The 27,382-nt window shown below is 26.7% G+C and overlaps 1 protein-coding gene across 1 annotated transcript in view; it reads left to right on the top strand.

The window, feature by feature from the left end:
• Positions 1–4,389: 4,389 nt before the first annotated feature.
• The window catches only part of LOC132952617 (lysosome membrane protein 2-like), a 35,002-nt gene continuing 12,009 nt past the window's right edge, over positions 4,390–27,382 (top strand). The window contains exons 1-2 of the mRNA XM_061024952.1: positions 4,390–4,710; positions 25,865–26,201. Coding sequence (XP_060880935.1) covers positions 26,009–26,201 — 193 coding nt within the window. The 5' untranslated portion in view covers positions 4,390–4,710; positions 25,865–26,008. The remainder of the gene's footprint in view (positions 4,711–25,864; positions 26,202–27,382) is intronic.

Below are 27,382 nucleotides of genomic sequence, written 5' to 3'. Positions count from 1 at the left end.
CAATGATAGTTCATATTGTACCCTACCCAACTTCGGTGGGGCATATTGAGATTTTCAACATTTGCTTCTCAATTGTCTATTTCTCCCCCAACATACAACTCAATTAAAGATTTCTTTTATAGTTTTAAATTATTTTATTATTAATGCTCTTTCAGCCAGTAATATAATTATAACTTAACATATTCTTAATTTTATATTACAGACAGGTTTAAGAATTTAATTGAGTGAGCTTCTACGCTTATCTTTGTTTTATAATGTTTATACGCGTAGGCAGGTAAGTACCTAGTACCTGTATGTTAATTGTCAAGATACAATAATTTTTGTTAAAATCTCAACCAAGGAAAAAAAGAATTCGTTTGACACCGAAAAATTTTAATTTCATATTCCTATATAAAATATTTTTTTGAAAATTTCAATACTTATACTTCAAAATCGAATTTTGGACGGGTAGTAAATTACTTAGTTATTTAAAGCTTGAATAAACCAATGAATTTTAATTACCGATATTTTGTGGGGTACCTTATTGTATCTATCCCTATGACATACCACAGCGGTCATCTAAACTTTAAATATAATTATAACTTTATAGATATATTAAAATATCATTGTCAATCTATCATTCAAAAAGATAACAACTCAAAAAAACTATATTACTTTATTAAATAATAAAAATTGTATCGTTATTTTTTAAATGTTCTTTGTGTTATGACTTAAAATTAAATACAAAAATATTTAGAGGACGTTACACCGACATTTGATGTATCCGCGGTCTTACAAGTGCAGCGTAACATAACAAATGTACGCTCAGAAGATCACGTTTAGCTTTGTTAGTTTAACAATTATAGTGAATTGACTTCTTATAAATTTTAAATGTAATATTATAATATAGGCAATATCATAAGTTTTTTATTATATTTTAATAAGCGAACTATGAGTATTTTAAGATGTAAAATAAATTTACAATTTTAAAATACTCATAACTCGTTTAAAATTAAAATATAATAAAAAGCCTATGACTTTGCCTGGATAATTATCTTATCTTTAAATTTTATAAGAGGTACATTCACTCTAATTTTTAGACCAACGGCGCGCGGCGCTAACCGTGATATTCTGAGCGTAAAATTGTCTATGTTTAATGTTACGCACTTGTAAAACGGAGACAACAAAATATACGCCGGCCTAACGTCCTTTTAATACTTTTTGAGATAAGAAGCATGTTCACTGTTTTAGTGTTATATTACAAGAATCACCTAGTATACATAGTACATAGTATATGCTATATATTTCATGTTATAATAATGTTGCAGAGTGCAGACTTCAATATGTAGCATTGTAGCTGCAGTATAGTATTTACTATTATCACGAGTTGTTTAGATGTATTTATTGGTTTAGAAATAGTTACCTATTTAAAAGTGTTAAATTATATTGGTCAATAATACACAACACGTACTATTGGCTATTTAATTTTAATTTTAATGTACCAACTTTTAATAATTACGTCGGTATAATTATTATAGAAACCAGGAAGTTGGCATTCCCGGTGGGCGTAAGTATAGCTTTATACTGTATGCTTATTGCTTTCCATTAATTATTATTTACTCGCTATATTTACATACGTTAACAATGACACAATATAATAATTATAAATCAGAAACGTACCTATATTATATTATTTTTCATTAGTAAATGATATGCATTGATAGTGCACCGCTATTACACTGTGATACGAAGGTAGGTACTGTCAAAATGTCAAGTCCCTAGGTATCATAGGTTAGGCTTTATGTTGATGGCATTCTGTCAAGACACATTCGATTACCTAAATATAATAATATATAGATGTATACTTAGAATTTAGATTTACCGATAAAGAGACAGTAATTGTGAAAATGTGTAAAATAACGACTGCAACCATGTTTTATTTGTCGAAAAATTACAAAACAATTTCTACACACCCATTTATCGAATATATACCTAACGATACAGTGATTGATAATATAATAACATTTAGGTATTGATACTATAAAATATCTGATTTCTTTTATTCGAAACCATATAACATACCTACCTAGTATTATAATATATTATGATACCTACTGAGAAACCAAGTTACTTAATGTGAATAAAAATGTATTTTTGTATATATCGGGTGTTCTAAATTTAATACAACAACAAGAAATAGGTGATACATCAAGCTGTTGCTTATAGTCGGATAGGAAAGGAATTTTGAGATTTGATTGCCAGCAAAAATGTACGACCAAAAAATGCAAGTCTCGTCAATCAAAATATATAATATGTTGTACCCGCTGTCGCAATATAATTACACCCTCGTGTAAACAATATTAATAATTAATTTTCTTTAATATATTTTTTTTTGTAAATGGTTTGAATTAATTTTTGCAATTTAATAATGTATAGTTATCATTGAAAACAAAAGAAATGTATGTAAAAAAACAAATTTATAGTTTAATAAAGTGTATAACTTTAATTTTTGATTTTTAATTACGAGTAAAAATTATATTATTTTTCTGTTTTGGATCAATAAGCTTTTACTGTTATAATTTTCACACCCTAGAATCTAGATCCTACTGTCATAGTCCTATTAGGAGGTTGTATAAAATGTTTTTTTAATAAAAGCCTGAATAAAAAATATATGATATTAAGTTTTTACTCAAATATTTATCGATCTTTTTTGATAACATTATAGCATTTATATGTAATAGTTCTGACAATCTAACGTATAAATATAATATAGGTACGTATATAGCAGAGGCGTATGATGCACAAGGTTCAGATCAGGTCAGGGATTTTTTTTTTAAATATAATATTGCTGTTCATAGTCATGTTAGTGTATGCTCAATGTAGTTATGTTATTATAATAATATTATATTTTCGCATATTATTATAATAGATAAATATAACGTAGGCGATCATATATACGAATTTTATATAGTAGGTATAACTATTACTCTATAATCTATAACAGTATATAACCATAGGCGTAAATTTGGTTGAAAATCTGTGGGTGGACTAGACATAATATATCAATTAATAATACTTATGAAAATAGGTTAGTACTTAGAGAGGTTTCAGGAGTTTTTAGGGTGTTGAGGCCCCCTAAGTCCCCCCACGTTTATGCCTATGAGTATAACCTAACCTGTATACTATACTATACTTTATACAAGGATAAGATAAAAATGTAAAATATACCATAGACCTGAACGTCGATCTCGCTATCGTCGCATTACTTCCTGGTCCACATGATGATATATAGTAAAATTAAGTTGTATTTCTATCATAGTTTCACTGCTGAAGAAGTAATTGACAAATATTTAATTATTTAAACATATATATATGTATAAATATAATATATTTAATATACATGTGAATTGACGTCATGTTGCTTTTTTGAAAAATGATGTACAAATAACAGGAAAGTTAAAAACTGACAAGATCTTAAACTTAATTAAATGAGATAACTCAGAAAGAAACATTAACCATTTGACAACCACATAACAACGTTTTACAGTGTAATATTGTACAATATTGGTAAAAAGAAAAGGGAACTGAGTTTTCTAATTTATTCATTTTTGTAGGTAGGTACTTCCTCAATTTTGAAATAAATATGTATGCATTTTAGTCCATATCCCATAGTTAATTTATGTAACTTCTTATATATATCTACTCAGCCAAACTAGAAGTTTCACCAAAAATTATTTATTTCCATACATTGATGATCTTTTTTTAGGTCATTATATAAATACCTCACAATAGAACGCCCATTTTCTGTACGTATAGGGTAGGTTTTTTTTCCACTAATCCTTCTCTCCCCTCCCATACAAAAGTTATGCCACTGCAGCGCAGTAGGTAAATATAACCGCAGCAAGTGCTGCAGGTATGCAAGCATGGGATTCGTGTCTATGGTTGGTGGATAGGGGAAGGGGGGTGGGAAATGGACTACTCAGAGATGGGTTACATTATATTATGTAAATTATGCACTAATAACATAATAATATTTTTGTTTACACGAAAAGAAAACGACCTCGCGCGGATGGACACCAGTCACCAGCTAGCGGACCATCGCGATGGTAGGAGGTACCTATAAAATACCTTCATTATTTGATGAACGGCCGGCTATAATACAACAGCCTGGCACGGACGAGGATCGGCTTCCGCTCGGAATGTGACATGATAGTATTATTATTATCGTCATCGTCATTTTCGTGTAAATGGGGTTCGTCTCGGACAACGTGGCGTCGCCGTCGCCGGCGGGTCGACAGCAGTAGGGGTGCCGCCGTGCCGGGTGCAACCGTCATCGTCGTCCCCCCATCGCCGCCGGTTTCCATGTGCTCTCCGACGACGGTGCACTGTGCGCCGCGTCCACTGCACACACACACGCACACACATTCGAGCGCTCGCCACACGACGCATGTTCGTCGGTTGTGCCGGCTGCCGAATAGTTATCGTGCGTGTCCGTGCGTGTTAAAATAATATTGATATGTTGCTGCAGGGCTCGATCATCTCGGCCGAACATCGTTTAAAAATAAATAATAATAATAATATAACAATAATTAGTAATAACAATGCTCGCGTCGAGTGAAGTATAACGTAATATTGAAGTCATGCAGTAAAGTTTTGTCGTTGTTTTCGACCAATGTCATGCCGATAATCATCGTGTAAAAGTGCACACATATAATAATAGTATTGTCGTAGGTAAGTACATTGATATTATAATATACATTACATAGAAGTTTCGTCACGACGTGTCCATAATATCGCATTCACATTATATTATGATCCCCGAGCTAAGAGCGACGCATGCCTACTGTACATAGTCATATAGGTATAGACAATGGATAGTCTAGATGGGCAAATAATAATTGTAGTAGTAGTACCCATTGTTAGGTCTGAATAGCAACGTTTATAACGATATAGAAAAACCAGCATTACAGCATCCGAACATGACGTATTAGTAACATATATACCTATTATACCTACTATATATAATATTATATACCCACTATTTTAGTATAGGTACCTTTTTTTTTTTTCCTGTTTGAACCGACGGTATAGGTACCTAGTTGGTATGATGGTAGGTATACAGGGTGATTCTTTTGTGATAAAACACTCATTATTTCAAAAAGAATTAATGTTTTTGAAAATATTTTATTACATAGTTTCAAGTTGTTAAAAAACAACGTTTTTATTAAAAAAAAATATATTTTTTAAATATTTTTTTATCCTTGTAATTTTTTTACTTTTTTACTTTTTTGAATGACAACATAGAATTTTAATTTCATATTCCAAAGCAGGGCGAGTATAGTTTATGAGTTATAAGTATTTAAAGTTTAGATGGCCGGAGTGGAGTGCTACAGGGTTACCCCACAAAATCTTTGTCCACTTAATTAACTCTGTTGTCAATCAAAAATGTAAAAAACTTAAAAAAAATATAAGGATAAAAAATATTTATTTAAAAATATGATTTTTTTAATAAAAAATTGTTTTTTAACAACTTGAAGCTAAGTAAGAGACTATTTTCAAAAATATTAATACTTTTTGAAATAATGAGTGTTTCATGAATAATCACCTTGTATATAATATTATGATATAGATAAATAATATATATATATTATATACATGAGTACTTCAAAGCATATAATGATAATAATATGCGAGATGATAAATATTATTATACATTTATTATTTAACATTATATTGCTAAATTTATCTAATCTAAAAGTTTTTAATAGACAATATACCAATACGGTATTTTGTATGTTTTTATTATCCTTAGGTATTAAACATACTATTAGCAAATATTAAATTTGGTAGTATAATAATATTATAGTAGAAGACGTCGGTAATGCGTACAGACGCAAATAGCGTTTTTAAAGTGGTGGGAGGGGAGAGGGCTTGTGTTCAGTTCAATATTGAATGTATACTATAGAAATAACAAGAGTTTCAAAATTATATTCCTAGATCAGTTGTAGATCTGTTCGGATCAGTGCAACACTATATTTTACAAGTGGGTAGAAAAAAAAAATAAAATTCATATTATTATACATAGTTATAATATCAATAGCAAAAGATAAAACAAAATAATACAGACAACAAGTATTATCAATTTGTTTATATACATAGGTACCTATAAATTATAATACATAAACGCGTAGGTGTAAAAAATATAATAATATTAACATTTAATGCTATGACGCTGCAGTGACGCATCAAAGGAGTTGGATCCCGATTCAGACCTTCTCCCCCCCTCGCAACATAGTACGTTTGGAAATGAAACAATTCTAATTTAAATTGAAAAAAAAAACTAATGGAAATATATTTACCCTTGGGGGGGGGGGGGGGGGGGGGTGTTTTATACACCACCATATTCTTGGTTGCGCAACTAATCACTATCTACTATGACGTATTGACGTATTAATTGATGTAGATATAAAATAATTGCCAAGATGTTGATCGGTGTCTATATTATAAAAAATATAATATTTTTTTTTTTCTATTAGGGTTAAGGCTTCAACTACTTGGTCATTAGCCTGTGGTACTGTAGGGGAGGGTACTGTAGATTTGTTTATACGTGTGTGTTTGTTTTGGCAGAATTTTTAATTTAGGCACCCGTAGGTATCTGCCATGCCCGGGTGGGAGATGGCGGCACTTGTTCTCCGGACTCCGTGACTTACCCGAAGAAAAATGCCGTCCGCGACCGAGGTATTGAACTCGGGTCGGCCACTCCGTCCCCCATTATAGTATTATTATCCCTGATTAGCGATTATATATTTTAACTCTATTTATTGTTATATACTCAGTTCGGTAGTACCTACCAATAATATAATTATCAGGGCTAGGATTTGTATGCAATAAAAAACGGTAAAATATGCATTTTATTTACCAAAATATGCAAAAATATGCATTTAAATTTTTATAAGATAAACACAAAAATATAGTTACAAAAAAAATATTTTTTTGTTGAAATACATCAGTGATTAGCTGTTTGTCTTTAGGGTCACGTTACCAGTTTTTCAAATTTTTCACAATTCTATAAAATTTGAAAATTAAATTTTATATTTTAGTTGCCACTTCAATTATAAGACTTTTACACTAATCTACTACCTGATACCTATTTAGGGGGGGGGGGGGGGCGGGTTGATAAGGTGTATTATATCGAGAAAAAAACGACTTTACGGGAATAACGCTCAAGCTTTGTAGAATTGTCGAATTCTGATGACTTTTTTTTATCTGAAAGAAGACTTCCTACAGCCCACACCAATCTCTGATTTTGTATTTTATTTCAAATAATTGTATTAAAAAATTTGTAAAAAAAATGCTTTTTATCTTGTATTTTTTTAGACATATTATAAAGTTAGAGAATGAAATATTAAAAAACAGAGATCGATGCGGGCTGTAGAATATTTCTCTCTAGCAATTAAATAAAAAATTATGAAATTTGGTTGATTATATAAGGTGGTATCATTATTCCCGCAGAATATATTTTTCAGGACAAAATGGCATCGGCATCGGGCGTCTTAATATAATATAATTGAGAAAAAAAAATAATTTAGAAATAAATTTTATAATTCACATTCACTACGAGTGTTACATGCTACGATCACATATTTTTTCAAATTTTCGAAAATGAATGTCAAATTATTTAATCTTTTATCGCATACCTATTGTACCATAGGATTGTATTTATAAAAATAAAATTTATGTTTGACAAAAAACCAAGGATTATGAAATTTACTATAAAACATTTATTTTTCGCATTCTTATAATCAAAATGTACAATAATATTCATTTTATTCAATATATGCAATAATATGCATTTCATCCAATATATGCAAAAACATGCAAAATAAAAATACCACCATTTATCTCATCATGAGGTGATTCGTGGACATTACTGACGAAATCAATAATCTGAAGTCGCAAAAAAAACATGCTTTTGCATATAAATCCTAGCCCTGATAATTATTAATACCTATTTATAAATTGTATAATCAATGGTATTATAGTACTTACTACTTACTATATTATAGTGGTCGGTCGACAATATAAACACACACATTTTTTTTCTGTATTTACTGCTTTGTAGTAATTATTTTAACTACTTTAATGTGCACATCTGAAATATTTTTGATGAGGCTTTACAATTTTTCTTCTTTTTTTGGTGTAGTGGGGTTAAAGTCAACAAATTATAAATGCATCATCGATTTGCGCTTATGGCTTCTATAAATTATATTATTGTATCAATAGTATATACTTTCATTATTGTCTATAACTACAGTCATTAATCAAAGAGATTAAATATAATATATACAGGCATACCTATAGGTACATAATATAATTGTTAAAAAAAAATATTAAAATACCGCGGTAACCACTAATCCGTATTTAATTACAGGTCAGTTAAACTATACTTATTTGAAAATCTAAAACGCAAAATGACAAAATAAAAACATAGAACAACAATAACAATAGGCATTATTTCATGAAAAGATTAACCCAAAAAATCTGGTAGGTATATGATTCTAAATTTTTAGTGGAAAGAAGATTAAGAAATAGGTAATGGTTTTACACAGGAAAAAAAATTCTGTAAACATATTATTTTAGGTACCTATAAATAACTATAAATCTTTAGAAATTGGTAATTATTAATTAGACATATAGAAAACAGGGAAATTTTCCGGTAGACCATTTATAATAATGTTTCAACTGGTTACCATTCAAAGAAATTATAATAATAGCATCAAAGTAAATGGTTTTTTAAAATTATTTTGAAAAAATAAATATATAGATTTTTTATAATATATACCTTTACAAAACATTTATAGAAATGACCACTAAATCCCGGGGACAAAAAAGTCTCCAGACAACACCCCCCTGCTAAAATTTTCTTTTTTCATACATTTTTTCTTTTAACCTTTTAAATGCTTGTGTATGATATTATTACTTGTTGCCACGCACCTGTAAAATGGAGACAATATATGTCTGTGTAAGGTGTAACGTCCTCTTAACAATAAAGGTAACACAAAATTGAAAATAATTGGACTCATAACCCTAAATTTAATTTTGTTTTTTTTATTTACTGTATTAAAGACTTATTATTACACTTATTTTTGAAAAATTAAAATGTTTGAACAATTTTTTCTGTGATTGCGCAGCAATTCTTCCTTCTTTTTTAAGTTTAAATTTGAATTAAATAATTTTTTTTAAATAACTGACTTATAAAACTTTTTATAGATTCTTATCTTAAAAATTGACTTATTGAAATTGAGTTAAAGTTCAGATTTATGTTGCAGTTATTTGTCGTAATTTTTTAACAATATATCTACAATTTTACTAGGTTCCATGAGATTTTAGATTCTGAGTGAAACGATGAATGTATTGATTTTACAATGATGTGTGTTTTTTTTTTTATTTTTTTTTTTTTTATTTTTTTATTTTTGTGTCTGTGTACACTATAAGTAGTCGAAATAATGCTTCGATTTTCGACTTCAGTATCTTGTTCGATGGGAAAGTGAATGTCGTTGGTGCATTGGGGAGGTCAAAATTTTAATTTCCCAGTAGTTTTCAAAAGCGATGTGAAAAACAAAAGAAAAATTAAGGAAAAACGGGAATTTTTACGCAAAATCGATTTTTAACAAAATCGATTTTGGTTATTGGTGTAACTCTAAAACAAATGACCGTAGATGCATGAAATTTTCACTGGTTGTTTATATTTGCATTTTCTATACACAATACAATTTTGAAAATAATTTGACTTTTTTTGAACTGTTTACGGACATTGTCAGTTTTCAGTTTTTTTAAATTTTTTTTCTATAAATATCAATAAAATTTTATTTGTTGGGTAAAAAAGCTTGAAAATTTAATAGAAGGCTCCTAGGTTATTGTTTCAAAGGCAGATGAAAAAAATTAAAAATCCTTAGTCACAGTTTTTTTTTATACACGTTTAAAGTTCAAATTTTGACAAAATACGGAAAAATCACGAAAAATAGCAAATTATTTTGATGAGAATTAATAAAAATTTTTCTTTTTAAATCTAACATTTGAAAATGTAATATAAGATTACTCATAAGTTTGTCTACCTTTATCAAAAAAAAAATGTCTAGAAGAAACTTAATTTAAATTTTTATGAGCGTCTGAAATTTATATTTTTACAACATTTGATATTTACTCGATTTCTCATGTAACAATTTTCTTATTTTATTGTAATTAAAAAACGAATGACTGTAGATACTTGAAAATTTCACTGAATGTTTATATTAGCATTTTCTATACACCATAAAATGTTGAAAATATTTTGACTCTTTTTGAGCTGTCTACGGACATTGTCAGTTTTCAATTTTTTTAGTTTTTTTTTCTATAAATATCAATAAATTTTTATTTGTTGGGTAAAAAAGCGTGAAAATTTAATAGAAGGCTCCTGATATATCGTTCTAATAGCAGTTGAAAAATATTAAAAATACATATGCACAATTTTTTTTTATAAGCATTTAAAGTTCAAATTTTGACAACATTTATCAAATTTATAATTTATTAATTATTTTCTGGTTAAAAATGTATAAAATGTTTAACTTTTATGGCTAAAGATTGAAAATTTAAAACAAGGCTCCGAGTAAATAGGTTATATATAAATTACTTTATTCACAATAATATCATCAAATATACTTGGTAAAATCATAGGCTGACTGACCGTTTTCGCTCAGAATCGTTTTTCTTATACAATGATATTATATCATTGAATTCAAATTTAACACCATCCATTACAGTGACCCACTTGTAACCTACTGTACAGCAGAGCGACATCCACTTATCCACATTTTGTATGTTTTTTTTTAAACTTAGGTGTGGTGTGTCGTAATAGTAATTGGGAAATGTGGAATTTTGTACAATTGTTGATAATCTGAAGTCAATTTTTATGATAAAAAAAAAACTATGTCAGTTGTTTAAAAAAAATCATTTAATTCAAATTTTAACTCAGGGGGAGAATTTGTGTTTTTGCACATGCGAGGAAACTTTTATAAAAATAAATAAATGTTTTATCAAATATCAAGTCCGCTACACAGTAACGAAAACCCGAATAAAATTCAGGGCCATGTGTTCAAAATATTTTGTGTTACCTTTATCATTGAACACACTAATATACTATAATGTATTATTGTACATATAAATATATAATATATAGGATATAAGGTATAAGGTATATAACTGAATGTAGATACATAATATATTATGTAAATTAAACGGGTTTGTTATTTGTCGTAATCAATAATCATAACTGGTAACTGCAGAACGTGTCATGTAAAATCATTAGGAGTTGAGATGAAATATACTTATATACTATATTAAATTATTATTTATAATAATTGATAACAATGTATATAATAGTTTTGAATGTTTTATTGTATTGTTAAATATGACAGTTGTTCCGTTTTAAGCTATGTTATTATTAAAATGATTTGATTTGATTTTATTAAATTTGTATTGAATATTTGAATACTGTGGTAATTAATATAATTTTAAATTCTTTTATTTCTCAAATAGATAAGAACTTCCTGTATACATTATTTTAAATATTATGTTCGTACTTAAATATTTGTTCACATAAAGACATTTTTATAAAAACAAAATATGTATTCATAATGTTTTATTTTTTTTCCAATCATATAACAATAATTGCTAATATCAATGACAATATTAATATTTTCCTAAATTTAATTTTCTATAAATTAAAAACAATAGTACCCATAAAGTATACAAATTAATTCTTAATTTGTTATAAAAATATACATTCGATTTAAAATTATAACTATGCAAAAGGTTTGGAGAGTTGTTTATCTGCCTAAATTGTGGACGTCCTTGTGATGAGAAATAAGTTACCTACAGCCATCAAATTGAGATAAGTAGCTTACATTTTCTAAATTTTCACTATAAAGTCATTTTATATTTTAATATTAACCATGTTTCTTTGATAAATAATACAATATTTATTTATCATACATTTAATATGAAGGTTAATAATTACCTATTAGCTGTTCATTATTTATTAAACATTTTGTTTTGAATTTTCTATTGCAATTTTTTCATGAAAAACTTGTGTTTGGATAAATTATTTATATGCCGTTATTATAAATATATTAAAATCATAATTAAAAGTACTCTAGTTTAAAATTAAAGGATAACCAACGTAAAACTGCTACCATACTACTGTCACTATTATAATATATCTCATGTAAACAATCTATTCATCGACAAAATTAACAATAAACATTTAAAAAAATAATGAAATAAATGCTTATAATAATATTTATATAAATGTAAACCTAACCTACAGCATACGCCCTCCAGTATTGTAACTAAACAAATATTTACCAAGCATGCTCATCCCCGTTTTTTTCCTTTAATAATAAATTTATTCAAATTCTGATTTTTGGAATTTTAGTTTCTGAGTGGAACGATGAATGTATTGATTTTACAATGATGTGTGTTTTTTTGTGTCTATCATCACGGTTTGGGGCAGTAAAACTGCTTCGATTTTCTCCAACAGTATCTTGTTCGATGGGAAAGTGATACTAGCTGGTGCTTCAGGAGGTCAAATTTTAAAATTCACAATAGTTTTGAAAAGCGCCGGGAAAAAAAACATAAAAATTAAGTAAAAACGGTAATTTTGGTTTTTGGTGTAACTCTAAAACTAATGAACGTATACATGAAATTTTCACTGGTCGTTTATTTTTGCATTTTCTATACACGATAAAATTTTAAAAATATTTTGACTCTTTTTGGGCGGTTTACGGACATTGTCAGTTTTCAATTTTTTTAGTTTTATTTTCTCTAAATATCAATAAAATTTTAATTATTGGGTAAAAAAGATTGAAAATTGAATACAAGTTTCCTGATTTATTGTTACAATAGCAGTAGAAAAATAATGAAAATACATAGGCACAATTTTTTTTATAAGCATTTTAAGTTCAAATTTTGACAACATTAATCAAATTTAAAATTTAATAATTATTTTGTAGTTAAAAATGTATAAAATGCTCAACTTTTATAGCTAAGGATTGAGAATTTAAAACAAGGTTCTACGTAAATAGGTAATATATAAATTACTTTATTAGTAGTTCGTGCTTAGTAATATCATAGGCTGACTGACCGTTTTGGCTCAGAATCGTTTTTCTTATATGTACAATGATATTATATAGGTAATTGAATTAAAATTTAACACCATCCATTACAGTGACCCACTTACTAACACAGTACTAACCTACTGTACAGCAGAGCGACATCCACTTGCCCACCTTTTTATACTTTGAGTTTAATAATAGGGACGTATATTCATTCTGAACTAACGAAGCTAAATGAGAACTGTTGAATTTAGATTTACTATGTTACGCATTTGTAAGTTATAAGTCGGAGATAACACACGCGGATGTGACATCATCTTAGGTTGTAGTAGGTAATTTCACTGATTTTACTTAAAATACCTTCAATACCCTATTACGCTGTAAACATTTTTTGTTATCTTTAGATATGAACATTTCATAATGAAATTGCATCATCAGGTTTTTTTTTGTATCGACTGGCAATGTACCTGTACAGCGTGTACTTACAACCGATCTTTATAGACTGTATAGTACTTACTTAAGTACATACTATTATTGTTATTATTATTCAAGGTTTCATTATTTCAATCTGTTTCAGATCCATGTGTTTTGGTTTTAGTTTTTACATTCAAGTTTTATTATTTATTAATTATTATCTAGAAACATTTTAGATGTTTTAGAAATTTTAGATGTAGAATTTGTATTTTATTATTGCTAGGCGAGGCCAGTATAGAAAACCATTTACCAAAAAATATGTAGAATAAGAATGACAAAACATTTTAATATTTAATCATTTTAAACCCAAAATTGTATTAGATACACATTCCACGATCATACTCAATAAGTTAATTATAACTATGATAGATTTTTATTCAGTAAGTTTCTAGTCTCTTCATAGAAGTTACACTAGGCAACTAGTAAGCTATATCAGAACTAAAATCAATAAATGCATAATATTTTTAAAGGCATACCTATATATAGGCTATAATTTAAGTTTAGTACATAATATTGTTTAAAATTAAGTTAATTGGATAGCTCATCTATTCAGTATTGTCTTTCAAATACAAATGTTATGAACTATGATTACTTCTCTCATATTAAAAATAATAATTCAATACTGTCTTCCACCAAGGTGAGGAAAGCGCAACCCTGTTTCTTTTTATTAAGTTGTTCATATAATATTTTTTACCAACTTTATAAGTCCCAAAATTGTAAATCCAAAATTATTTTGTTCTAATCATAAAAATATTTACAGAAAAATTAATTAATTTATGATTGTAAATAAGCTTCACTCACTCAGGATATGATATAACATTGCTTCGTAGTTTAAATCAAATATTTTTCTCGAACACTCCTATGACCTACATATATGACCAACCAAAGACGTACCTATTATAGGTACATAACACGTGATAAATCTTTAGACTTGTTGGCTTCATGATTTTTCTTTGTTTATTTTTTAATTCAAGGCATAAAATTCAGATAATAAAGTACCCATAAAAATATCTTCTAGTACCACTAGGTATGTTTAAAAAATATCCAACAATTGAAAATTGTAAGTAATTAAGGCCTAGTTAATTTAATTTGATTATTTAAATATCATAAATCATCATAACGAATTTTAAGAAATCGTAAGAAATTAATAAAATAGAAGTTTTTTTAATTTTTTCTATAATTTTGTCAACGTTTGTCCCTCTCACGACTCACACGTAATTACATCCAAGATATGTATTATGAATATACTTATAAATATCAAGAGTAGAAACTTACGAATTAATTTATTCAGCTTAAAATAATGATGGTCTTTATTATGGACAAATACTCTGATGACTTGATTAGTGCTATTTTATATGTATCGGACAGGTAAGTCGTAGGTACACCGTGCACGGTGTACCCTATATAATATAGTGAGCGTTACCCGTTTGGGTATATTTACATTTTTTGCGACTCGCTTGATCACAAAATAACAACCCGATTGCGTACGTGGATTTTTATTATCTCTGCTAAAATCTCACAAACGTAAAATTAATTTGCGTACATAAATCATAGTAAATCTACAAAACGCTATCAAAATAATAGGTACTAAACATTTTATTTTTCACTTGGCTTAAAACAGTCTGAGTAAACAAGCGTGATTACATTATTTATGTATTTAAAATTTATATTAAATTTGTCATTTTGATATTATTGTTATTATTTTTTTATTCATGGTACAGCATCAACTACTAGGTTATTAGCTTGCAAAAAAACAAAAATTCGTTACATATAAATAATATAATAGTTTCCTTAGGGCTTAGATCAAGTTGTACATATCAATAAATTTTATAGAAATGTGATGATTTTGTTTGTGTTGTCTTGGTTTGGTGCGAGGGCTTCGAAGAGCTAGGTCGGCCATACTCAACCTTTTTTTTATTTGGGCCACATAAAATATTTTAAAATATTACGCGGGCCGCAAGTTGAAATGAATAGAACGGAAATTAAAAAATGTAAACGCTATTACACATCTACAACGTGACTAACCGTTCATATAATCATAATGCGTACCTTCGAGCTACGGCCAGTTTAGCGATAAGATAAAATACATCAAATCGTTATAAATAGAAAAAATACCAAAAATCATCCTTATCTATTGTTATATTTTATATTTATAATAATATTAGTTTTGAAACTTATATTTTTTTATCAATTCAACGAGTTCTGTTCGGGCCGCATATAAATCGTTGGAGGGCCGCAGGTTGAGTATCGCTGAGCTAGGTTGTCAGGCATTTCTAGGCTTTTTCTGGTATCTATTTATGGTTTCGACAGTAGACAAGGAGGTGTTTGACTGTAAAAGGTTCTCCGCAGGTTTGGCACATAACAGGTTCTTCTCTGCACATACGATGTCCATGGAACATCTTTGAGTGACGTACCTATAGTCTACATTATTATTAATTATCATATATTATTAGTTATTACCTAATATGTTATTTTAACTATTTTAATTTATTTTCCCTGGCGTTTCCTATAATACTAATTTATTGCTCTGGCAATCTGTTTTAAATATTTCAAACGATTCATGGATTTGTTACATGATTCTTGTCAACATTTGTCTAAATGGTGTAAGTTATACATGGTGTCTTTTCGCTGAATATTAATAATATATTTTTATTATTGAATTTAATTTTAGGCTTGATTTTAATTGAACTGGTAGTATTATTTCAATGACTAAGTGCATGTGCATATCGCATATGTCGAGTAAAATTTACTATACCTACCTATTGTATAATGTTTAATGACGATGAAAACTTTTGACGTCATTCGTTGTCTCTGGATTATAAGTAATAATAGCATATGCATTTGCATATTATTATCTGTATACGAGTCAAGATTGTAAATTTCATAATCTAGTTGTACGCAAACGAGTCGCCATTCTTCAAGTAAAAAATTCTGTACACAAACGAGTATCGCCGTTCTATTTTGATATCATTTTTAACCCAGAAACTCCAATATGTAAAGATCGTAAAATAAGACGTATAGGTACTTATTTTAATCATGAAACTAATCCGCGCGTGGAATTGAAGACTGATAGTGGTATGGATATCTATTAATTATTACTAATAAGTCATATAACTAATAACAAGCTCAATAAAGTGAATTTTTCAACGCTACGATATCACAGAATAATAAACATTGAAATAAGTACAGCAGCAGGTATTTAGTTGTACTATTTTAATAAATAATTCAAAAAATATATTTGTTTATTCATAAAATGAACATTATCAGTTATCAAAATTAATTTTGTAATTCTAAAAATATAATATTCGTTATCAAACCTGTCCTAGTTAGAATAATACATTTAGTTCAGACGTACAATTGTATTTAATGTGTGGTTAAATTATGAAATATCGAATTAAATTTCTAAATTTAATATAATACTATTATTAACAATATATATCAGTTTATGTAAATTAGTGAAATTACATATTGTAATTCATGTATAGGTACTATCAAAGTATCAATTATATCATTTAGTATTTAGATACCATCTTATCATGGTGTACAATTAAAATGACTGGTGGACAGATGAACAAAACTATACAACTTACAATTATTAATAATAAAAGTATAAAATTTATATAAATTTAATATAAGAAATATATTCATTGTTTTAAGTAAATTCAAAAAGTATTGAAAACCCGTTATTTAATTAATTACTAATTACTAACACGATAGGTATACCTACCTTCAATCATCGTTCATTTTATCTCGGTCTTAGTTATATTGTTTTAAAAATAGATTTTCTATTTTCTTTTATTGTTTATAACGAATTAAAATTTTTCTTCATTTTAAAAATATTTTTTAAGTCTTATCTATTGTTTCTTTACAGTCTTCAATGAAAAATTACGCAATATACAAATGCGTCTTTCAATATTATAATAAATGAATTCGTAAACATATTATATATTATATTATACTATCCATATATATATATATATATAATGTATGTATTGTAATCGCTTTTAAATACAAAGGTTACCTATTTAAGATTAAGCAATTCATATTTTATTATGATATTTAACGTGAACACGTTCCAAAACAATAATAAAGTCAAAGTATACATTTTAAACTTCAACATAATATGTGCACTGCACACAGTATATTTCATTAATAAAAACAATAGTATTTAATATATTATTATAATCAAGGTTTGGGAATTATTACGATAAAAATGTTCGTAAATCGTAATATTATTACTTACCAAAAATGTTCTAAAATGAAAGAATACAGTAGGTTTCTAACTTTATGAAAATATGCAATTATATATAGTTTCAAATGATATTATAATATGTACTAAGCTAAAAATTCTTAAATGTGTACATTAAATTAATAAAATATGTAAAGTAAAACTTTGTATTTAATTTCACTATTTTAGAAAACAAATTTAAGTACCTATATATTACATAGCATATTTTACTTCCACTAAAAAAAACATACAAAATTAGTGATGCAAGATTTTCTGAACTTTAATTATAACACAACAATATATTATTATACATATAATATATATGATCAAGCATTAAAACTATATTAATCAATGGATCTGATAAATACTAATATATATTGTTAAGTGTATATTTTGCATTTAATAAAATAGGTATTACCTACCTGGCTACCTACTATAAATTAAATATTTTAAGGAATAAAAAGTATTACTATCACATTTTATTAACCAATTAATCATTTTATTACTTGGAATCGACGTCTAAAGATTAACGATCGTCGTAAGATTAATTTTAAGCTCAGTAAACAATAAGCTTATTCAAATAAATAGTGCTTTAAAACAAAATGCTCACTTTATTTTATTATAATTGTACATAACGTGATGCACTTACTCTCCAAGATTTTAAGATATGCATTATTTTTTTTTTATGCCTTAATAATCAGTTTTAAAAAGGTGGATAAGTGGATGTAGTTCTGCTGTACAGTACAGTAGGTTACAAGTAGATTACTGTAATGGATGGTGTTAAATTTGAATTCAATGATATAATATCATTGTAAAAGAAAAACGATTCTGAGCGAAAACGGTCAGTCAGCCTATGATATTACCAAGTATATTTGATGATATTATTGTGAATAAAGTAATTTATATATAACCTATTTACGTGGAGCCTTGTTTTAAATTTTCAATCCTTAGCCATAAAAGTTAAACATTTTATACATTTTTAACCACAAAATAATTAATAAATTATAAATTTGATAAATGTTGTCAACATTTGAACTTTAAATGCTTATAAAAAAAAATTGTGCCTATGTATTTTTAATATTTTTCAACTACTATTAGAATGATATATCAGGAGCCTTCTATTACATTTTCACGCTTTTTTACCCAACAAATAAAAATGTATTGATATTTATAGAAAAAAAAACTAAAAAATTGAAAACTGACAATGTCCGTAAACAGCTCAAAAAGAGTCAAAATATTTTCAACATTTTATGGTGTATAGAAAATGCTAATATAAACATTTAGTCAAAATGTCATGTCCCTACGGTCATTTGTTTTAGAGTTACACCAAAAACCAAAATCGATTTTCTCAAAAACAGATTTTGCGTAAAAATTCCCGTTTTTCCTTAATTTTTATTTTGTTTTTCACGGCGTTTTTAAAAACTACTGGGAAATTTTTACTTTTGACCCCTAAAGTATCAACTAGATTCACTTTCCAATCAGAAAAGATACTATTGAAGAAAATCCATGCACTTTTACTGTCCTAAAAGGTGACGACAGCCACCAAAAAAAACAATAAAAAAAAAAACACATCATTGTAAAACCAATACATTCATCGTTCCACTCAGAATCTAAAACACTCATCATAGTAAAATCAATACATTAGAATCTAAAACAAAGATCTCAAAGTAGTAATTATTTGTTCGTAATTCAAACGTCGAATACTTAAGTTAAGAAAGTTATGTCTTACAATAAGCTGAAACAAATTGATTTTGCCACAAATTTACAATCTTTGTTATTAAATTTAATTTGTGTACATCCTGTTAAGTGTTGGTACTTGATTTTTAGCTCTGGGTTTAGAAGAGAACTGATAACAATATATCTTACATTAACATGTATTGTTAATTAGTATATTGCCTATTCAAATAGTAAATACTACAACTTCTTGAGCATTTTTTGCTAATTAGCTTTGGTGTATATTAAAATATTACGTGTTTTAATTAATTTATAGAACATTTTAATTACAATATATTAATTCAAGATGTTATTTTTAATTAAGTATTATACCAACAAAATATAGAAAAATACCTATAACATAAAAAATATAACAAAATATGTTAACTGACTAAGGGAATGTGCTTCTTATATATATTGTTTATAAAGCACAGATAATGGAACTAAAATAATTATAGAATGTAGATGAATCAATAAAAGAGCAAGTAAGCAATAAAAGATAAAAGATAATTTAGTGGCATGTTTTATGATCATATAGGTTGTACCAATTCAAATATTAAACTCGTGTCCCCTGAACTCATTTATTAATGGCTTACAATTGGCTTCTAAGAGACATGTGTCCAATTCATTTTGTCTGTAAGACTATATTATTTACTATTTAGTAAAGAGAACAGTGTTGTCCATTGAAATATACTGTCCACAGTATCATCTTATGTATGTCTTATAATTTGTATTTCGTCTGATAGTATTTTTTTTTTATTTATAGATTTTTTAGAAACGTATTAATTTACCATAAAAAATGCATTTTATTATAATACCCGATTGCTGTAGGTACTCTGTTTGGATTTTTTTCATTCGAATAATAAAATTATTATAATAAATAATTAGGATTTCAGATTCTGAGTGGAACGATGAATGTATATTGTCGTATTGATTGTACAATGATGTTTGTTTTTTTGTGTACCTACTGTATTTACACAGTAGAAAAAATACTACAATCTTCAACTTTAAGATGGTTTCTGATAGAAGATTGGATCTAGTTGGTACTTTCAAAAGGACAATATTCCCAGTACTTATTAAAATAATCGAGAAAAATTAAAAAATAGGGAAAATGGAAATTTTACGTAAAATCACATTTTTTGTTGTAATTCAAAAATAATTCTACGCGCCGCATCGAACTCTGTCGTTCAATATTTTAATCTCAAACTCTATAATATGTCTTCAAAACTAATACAATTTTGAGTGTTTTTTATATACTATATTATACCATTATTTGAAATAAAATAAAAAATGCAGTTAAATGCAGCCTGTAGGAATTCTTCTTCTATCAGATAAAAAATTATGTATCAAAATCCAACAATTCTACAAGGTCTGAAAATTATTCCCATGAAGTCATTTTTTTCTATATAATACACTCTATTAACCACCCCCACCCTAAATAGATATCGGGTAGTAGATTAGTAGAAAAGTATTATAATTAAGGTGGCAACTAAAATATGAAATTTAATTTTCAAATTTGTTAGAATATTGTGGAAAATTTGAAAAACTGGCACTGGTCCCCTTAATGCCTGTATTACTTACTATTTAAATTACTCAATTAAATTTTTCATAGTATTTTGATTAATTTCAAGCTATTGCTAATTTATTTATACTATTATACGAACCTATATTAGAATATATTAGATATATATTCACACCGTTCAACGAACTACGGTAAGTCGGTATTGATTCAAAAGTTAATAATAATGATTTATGATATAATTATTATATATATAATATATACTATTATATTATAATACAATAATAAAATAAATGCAATTTTTCTGGCAAAAACTAATTCAACCTACCGTTTGACTAATTTCAAAATAGGTACCTATATTAATTTAATATCAATATAAATATATCATAAAATATACTTAGTTATATAGGCTGAAGGACCGTCTCCTCTTAGAATCATTTTTCGTATGCAATGATTTATTATTGAATTCAAATTTAACACGTCCATTACGCAGTGATTTACTCAATTACTAGGCACACTCGCAACTTAATGTACAGCAGAGCGGTTACCTACTTGCCCATTTTTTTTATTATTCATTTAAATTTTTTTTTTTATTTTTATAATTTTTATTTACAATCTGTTACAATAAAATGAACAATAAGTAAAATAGATAATAGAATAAGTGGCTTGAGGAAAGGACGGATTTAAGAAGCCTTCCAGTGAAGTAGTTCATTTAAATAATATTTTTTTCTATGGTAAATATACCAGTATACCAGGATGTATAATCATAAAAAAAATTATTTTTATTTCTTTTGTCACATATTGTCCCTATGTCCTAAAGATTAATTATCCTAATTTAATGCTACTTATTCTTACATTGTAATATGTCCGAATTTTGTAAATGTAAAATTTTATTTAGTTATTATTTACTTATGGGCTGAAATTTCAACACTAAAAAGGTGCCTATTATTTAAATATTAATAAATATGTTATATTACTGAATAGACGGAAAAATTAATTGAATGTAAATCAGTGAATCAATGAAATAGTGCTCAATTCATTGTTATATATTTTCTATTATTTTTAGTTGTTTTAAAATAATGATTAATTCTTATACATTGTATCTATGTTAAATTTAACCAATTGGATGACATTTAATTATTTTAAACCAATGGCCCCAGATGTCGTAGCGTATAAAATCAGTATCACAAAAGTATTATAATTATAATAATTAGTTTTAAATGTGTAAGTGGAAAAAAACATGTTTATCTACTACCTAATATTTGATGTATTTGTTTTTGACATTTTCAGTTTATATTTGTTATAGTTTATGTATAGGTAATAACTATATATTAATAAGTATTTTGTTTGTTGGGTCAAATCTACATTTATTGCTTACTATAAGGATTCAAAATAATTAATTAATATAAGTTTATAAATTGTATAATGATAATGATTTATTATATAATATTTTGCATTAATAATTTTAAATTTGATTAAACTGTAAAACAATTAAATATTTTTGACATAGGTATATCTGTAAATTATTGATATAAAATATAGTTAGGTATAAGTGTATAATAATGATGTTATTTAACTTTTAGTTAATAACTTAATATGTTACCATTTAAAAAATCCATAACTAAATGAAAGGATATTAATATTAATAAAGTTATGAGTAAATTTGTCAAAATTAATATACCTACATTTAATGAGAAATAATATTTAAAAACGTACCTATGCGTTATTTTTTTGTTATTATATATATATATTTCTATTATTATATATCTATTTTTTATGGACACAGGATACTGCATAGGTGCCTACTGCCTAGGTTATACAATTTAGTATTTACAGATATAATGAAATATGAATAACTTTAAAAGAAGTTAATATTAACAAGAAAAATGTTATTTTCTGTATCATCGTTGAAGAATAAAATCTCATTAAAAACTAAATAATATTTTTATCTATAAATCTAATTTGTTGAATTTCATACTTCGAAACTAATCTCACTTTAGACATCCTCCAAAATTGTACTTCACTCTCAGATTGCAACCGTTTTTATGTAGTGGCCGTGACATCTCACCAGTGTAATCACAGTCTAGGTGTTTTGGCATTTTTATTTTAGTCTTTTTGTCTTTTCTTTTTAAACTTGGCAATTAAGCTCCCTTGTTGGCACCTCAAATGGTGTGTCATATTACTAAATTTAGAACGAATTGTGCGTTGTTTTCAAATAGTGATTGAATTTAGTTAGAATAGACAGATATAATCATCTTTTATCACTACTCATTTTAGTTATTAAACTGTCTTAAACTATTATTTACACCGTGGCGGATTTTGATTATATTTTATAGTGTTGTACACGAATATCGGTAGGTAGGTACCTAGATGGTTATGAACGATACTTTTTTTATAGCATACTCGTGATTAAATAATTATGTAGATAGAGCATGTAGGTATAGTTAGGTATTTACTTAAATCAAGGTCTAGATTAGAGGATATAACTTTATGATAATTCAATACAATAACACTAATATTAATGATTTAGGTCAATATTATTAATATTGAGAAAAATTAATGAATTTGGACTTCGCTCAGTTTTAATACAATATAATTATATAAATATAATGTTATTTAAAATATTATTATGGGTGACCTACGAAAATGCATAGTTAATTATGCAATATTGGATTAGAACCAAATGTTGCGTCGGTAAAAACTAATAAGCAATACTAAGTAATATTAAAGTAAAAATAAAAAAATAAATGTAAATAATAAACAACATTTGTGTCTAAAGCTATCCACTGTTTTGAATTAGGGAGGTAGGCATATCTGTAGTGAAACGCCTCACAAGTAAACACTCAACATGATAGAGAAATTAAAATGTGTTTGCTATTAAGGGGTGTGTTATTAGGGGGGTATTTTACTATTTTCCAACGTACTTATACATGGTTATATCATCTGCAAATAATGTATATGAATAAACGAATAATATTATTATTTTTCATTATATTGCCTCTGTACAGGGATTGTGGTAGATTAAGTACCTATATATTACAGTGATCATAGATTGGACACGACTACGTGAGTAATTTTGTACACGTAGATTGGTAAAAAAATATGAATAATATTGTATTGTGTTTTTTTTGTTGATTATGATTTATTGCCTCATATTTCTAATCTATAACAATTATAATGTAATCTATTTTGTAGGTACGACGTACCTACATGATAATAACTAATAAGACATTGTATATTGAAACTCCGATACTTTTTAAAATTATTTTATGAATTATTAATAATACTAGGTAATTTTGTAATAATTGTAGACGCTGCGGGTTTTGTAAAAAGAAAATAAATTTATTTTAAACTATAGATAGATACAAAGTATTATGGTACCTAATATTTTAATAGTTAAATCGATTTTAAAAGAGCAATACACACGTATTTATAGCTAATAAAGAAGCTACTATATTTGTTTAATCTGCGTATAACATTATACACAGGTAACTCACAATCGCAATTCTAAAAGAAATCCTTCAAAATATTAAAAACAATATTTATAATTTAATTATATAAAAAAAAATTGCAGACTATTTTGTTTCATTTTATAATTAATAACTATAATTTCCTAAGTATTGCTATTTAGAAAACAATGAAATATCTTTGATTAAACATTGAACTCAAAATGTTATAAAGTATAATGTATAGTAATATATAATACATATATATGTTTTTACATTTTATCTAAGTAATGATTTCAAAATAAAGAATTTAATACTATTTTTTTTTATATTATTTAAATTGGAAGTTGATTATTTTAGAATTCTTGTAAATAATATTTCATTTTTTCATGTTAATTGTAAAGTCCTGAAATTTGTAAAAGAAATTAGTATAGATAACTTATTGTTATACAAACTATAACTATTGTTACTTATTGTGTACACATATTCAAAATAAACACTACTATCATTATTACATTTTTAATATTAGGTACAATAATTATCTTCAAAAAAAAAAAAAAAATGTGATATATAAGTAAATAACTATCAGCCAATGGCCCAGATTCCGAGTCTTATCTCACTTAAGAAATGTAAACACAAATAATATTTTATATTATGTATAAAACAATTTGTACTGGTTAAAACAATAATATTGTTATTTGCTTATTTATTGTTTTGGGCCTCGTTTATACATGCTTCTCAGAGATAGTAGGTAGGTACTTACTATTTATATTGAAATACAATAATGCTTTTTGTTTGTTCAGAGACTATCTAAGGGATGTTAACTGTTTTAAAAAATTCTCTAATATGATTTCCTATCTTAAATTTGTTTGATACTGACAATATCAAGACGAAATCTCCAGAATGTTTTCCTGAAAATAATTTATACAATTTCTGATAAAATTAATATATGTATATATAATGTTTAGATGTTCTAATTTTAATACATTTATATACCTATCTGTCTAGTAATTAAACACGATGCAAATTATTAATTCATCAATAATTAGAATACAACGTTGGTCTTACACAGACCGCAGTGCGCGTTCAAAAACGTAAAGTATCCAACTCCTCAAATAGGCAGATAAATTAAAACAGTGGTGTGCGTCGTTAGTTCAAGAGTCACCATAACTTTTATCAGGTTTGATAAGAATTATAGCGGGGCGTGCACTATCCGCATGTAATAAACTACACGGATGCCGATCAGTGTACGGTTAAACGCCTTAAATGAAACACACGTGTTGATTGTTCTTTTTCGTGACGTACCTACGTAAAGAAAATTCAGTTTGCTTAAGAGTTCTTCATTTTTGTATAGTGCCTGATTATAATGTTTACATGGACCACCCAATGGACTTTCGACAATAACAGGCCCTGTACTGCTTGATTGTTCAGTGTGTCATACAAACGGTGATTTCATCCACTTCCTAAGCATTTTTTTTTAACTTGAAATTTTCTCAACATGCCTACTGAAACGCCAAGCTCGAAATATTCACCGGTGGAATCGCGTGTCGAGGAACGTGCTACTACTGCAGTTCCCAAGGCCAGAGATGCTGCAGACGATGAGGATGGATATATCAACAAGATGAAACATTTTCTGACCACAGCAACATTAGCCAATAGCTCTAAGACCAAACCGTCCAAGAATTGTAATTGTAAGTAATTAATATAATTCCATGTAAATTTACTTTTACGCACTTAAAGGAGGTTATTTTATAATTACACATATTTTTAAACATATAGATGATGCGTAATTGGTATTTTTTAATTGTCCAATTAATTTTTATAATAGCCAATAAATAATTATCAACAGATTAAATTACTCATATTTATATAAAGTGATAAACACGTGTAATTTAGTAAAATTTAAATAAAATAACAGTTTGTACGTACAAGTTTGTTACACCCAATTGTAATACTCTAGGTACTAGTTTCTCAGTTCACTCCATTTGCGTAAAAATTTATTAAATTATTTAATTTAAAAACTATTTTTGAGTAGGTACTTATAACGTTTAGTTTATAAATAGGTATAGTTTCAAATTATAAGTTCGAATGTTCCAACTCGTGGAATTAAACATTTTAAGAACATATAAATGTTTAGATTGTGTGTAACATTAAAAAAACAAATAAAAACATTTTTAAATCATAATTAGAAAATGTCATGTACACCTATTTACTAAAATTAATATTAGCCGTGACTAGAAGAATTGTTAAATTTTATCGTAATTTGATTAAATGCTCATAAAAAAAAATCGAAATTATTTTTATTTTTAATTCATGATTAGCATATGTAATAAGTAGATACAATATAATTAACCTTGTATGGTGACTAAGTTTTTAAAAAATATCGCAAGTGTTAAAGCTGTAGTAGACTATAAAATAGTTAAATTAATATTCAGTCACACCTATACCTATCATATTATGTCTTAAGTGTTGGGCACTCTTTTTACTAGAACAAAACAATTGCTTGAAGATCACTGATTTATCATACCTGTATTATAGACTATAGTATAAATACATATAAATACTGTTTTATTGTTCATACATTATAATACACAATTTAGATTAATTAAATTAATATATTATTTTCATATTTTCCATTTGTATAAGTAATTTTTGTGAATGTCGTGATATAATCGATATGAACTGAAATCTCGATAAATGATAAAAAAATAGAATTTATATAATGTATAAAATATATAATAAAATTTATATATTTTTGTATATATAAACACATTATTCATATATCGCCAAATTGGTGATGACTGATTACTAATTAGAAATTTCGATTAGAAAACTATAACCTGATGACTTAAATTATTTCTGTATACCTCTT

This window comes from Metopolophium dirhodum, chromosome 9 (assembly GCF_019925205.1).
Source record: "Metopolophium dirhodum isolate CAU chromosome 9, ASM1992520v1, whole genome shotgun sequence".
NCBI classification, from domain to species: domain Eukaryota; kingdom Metazoa; phylum Arthropoda; class Insecta; order Hemiptera; family Aphididae; genus Metopolophium; species Metopolophium dirhodum.
The sequence above is the reverse complement of the archived record's forward strand: the minus strand, read 5'-3'. Positions and strand labels throughout refer to the sequence as shown.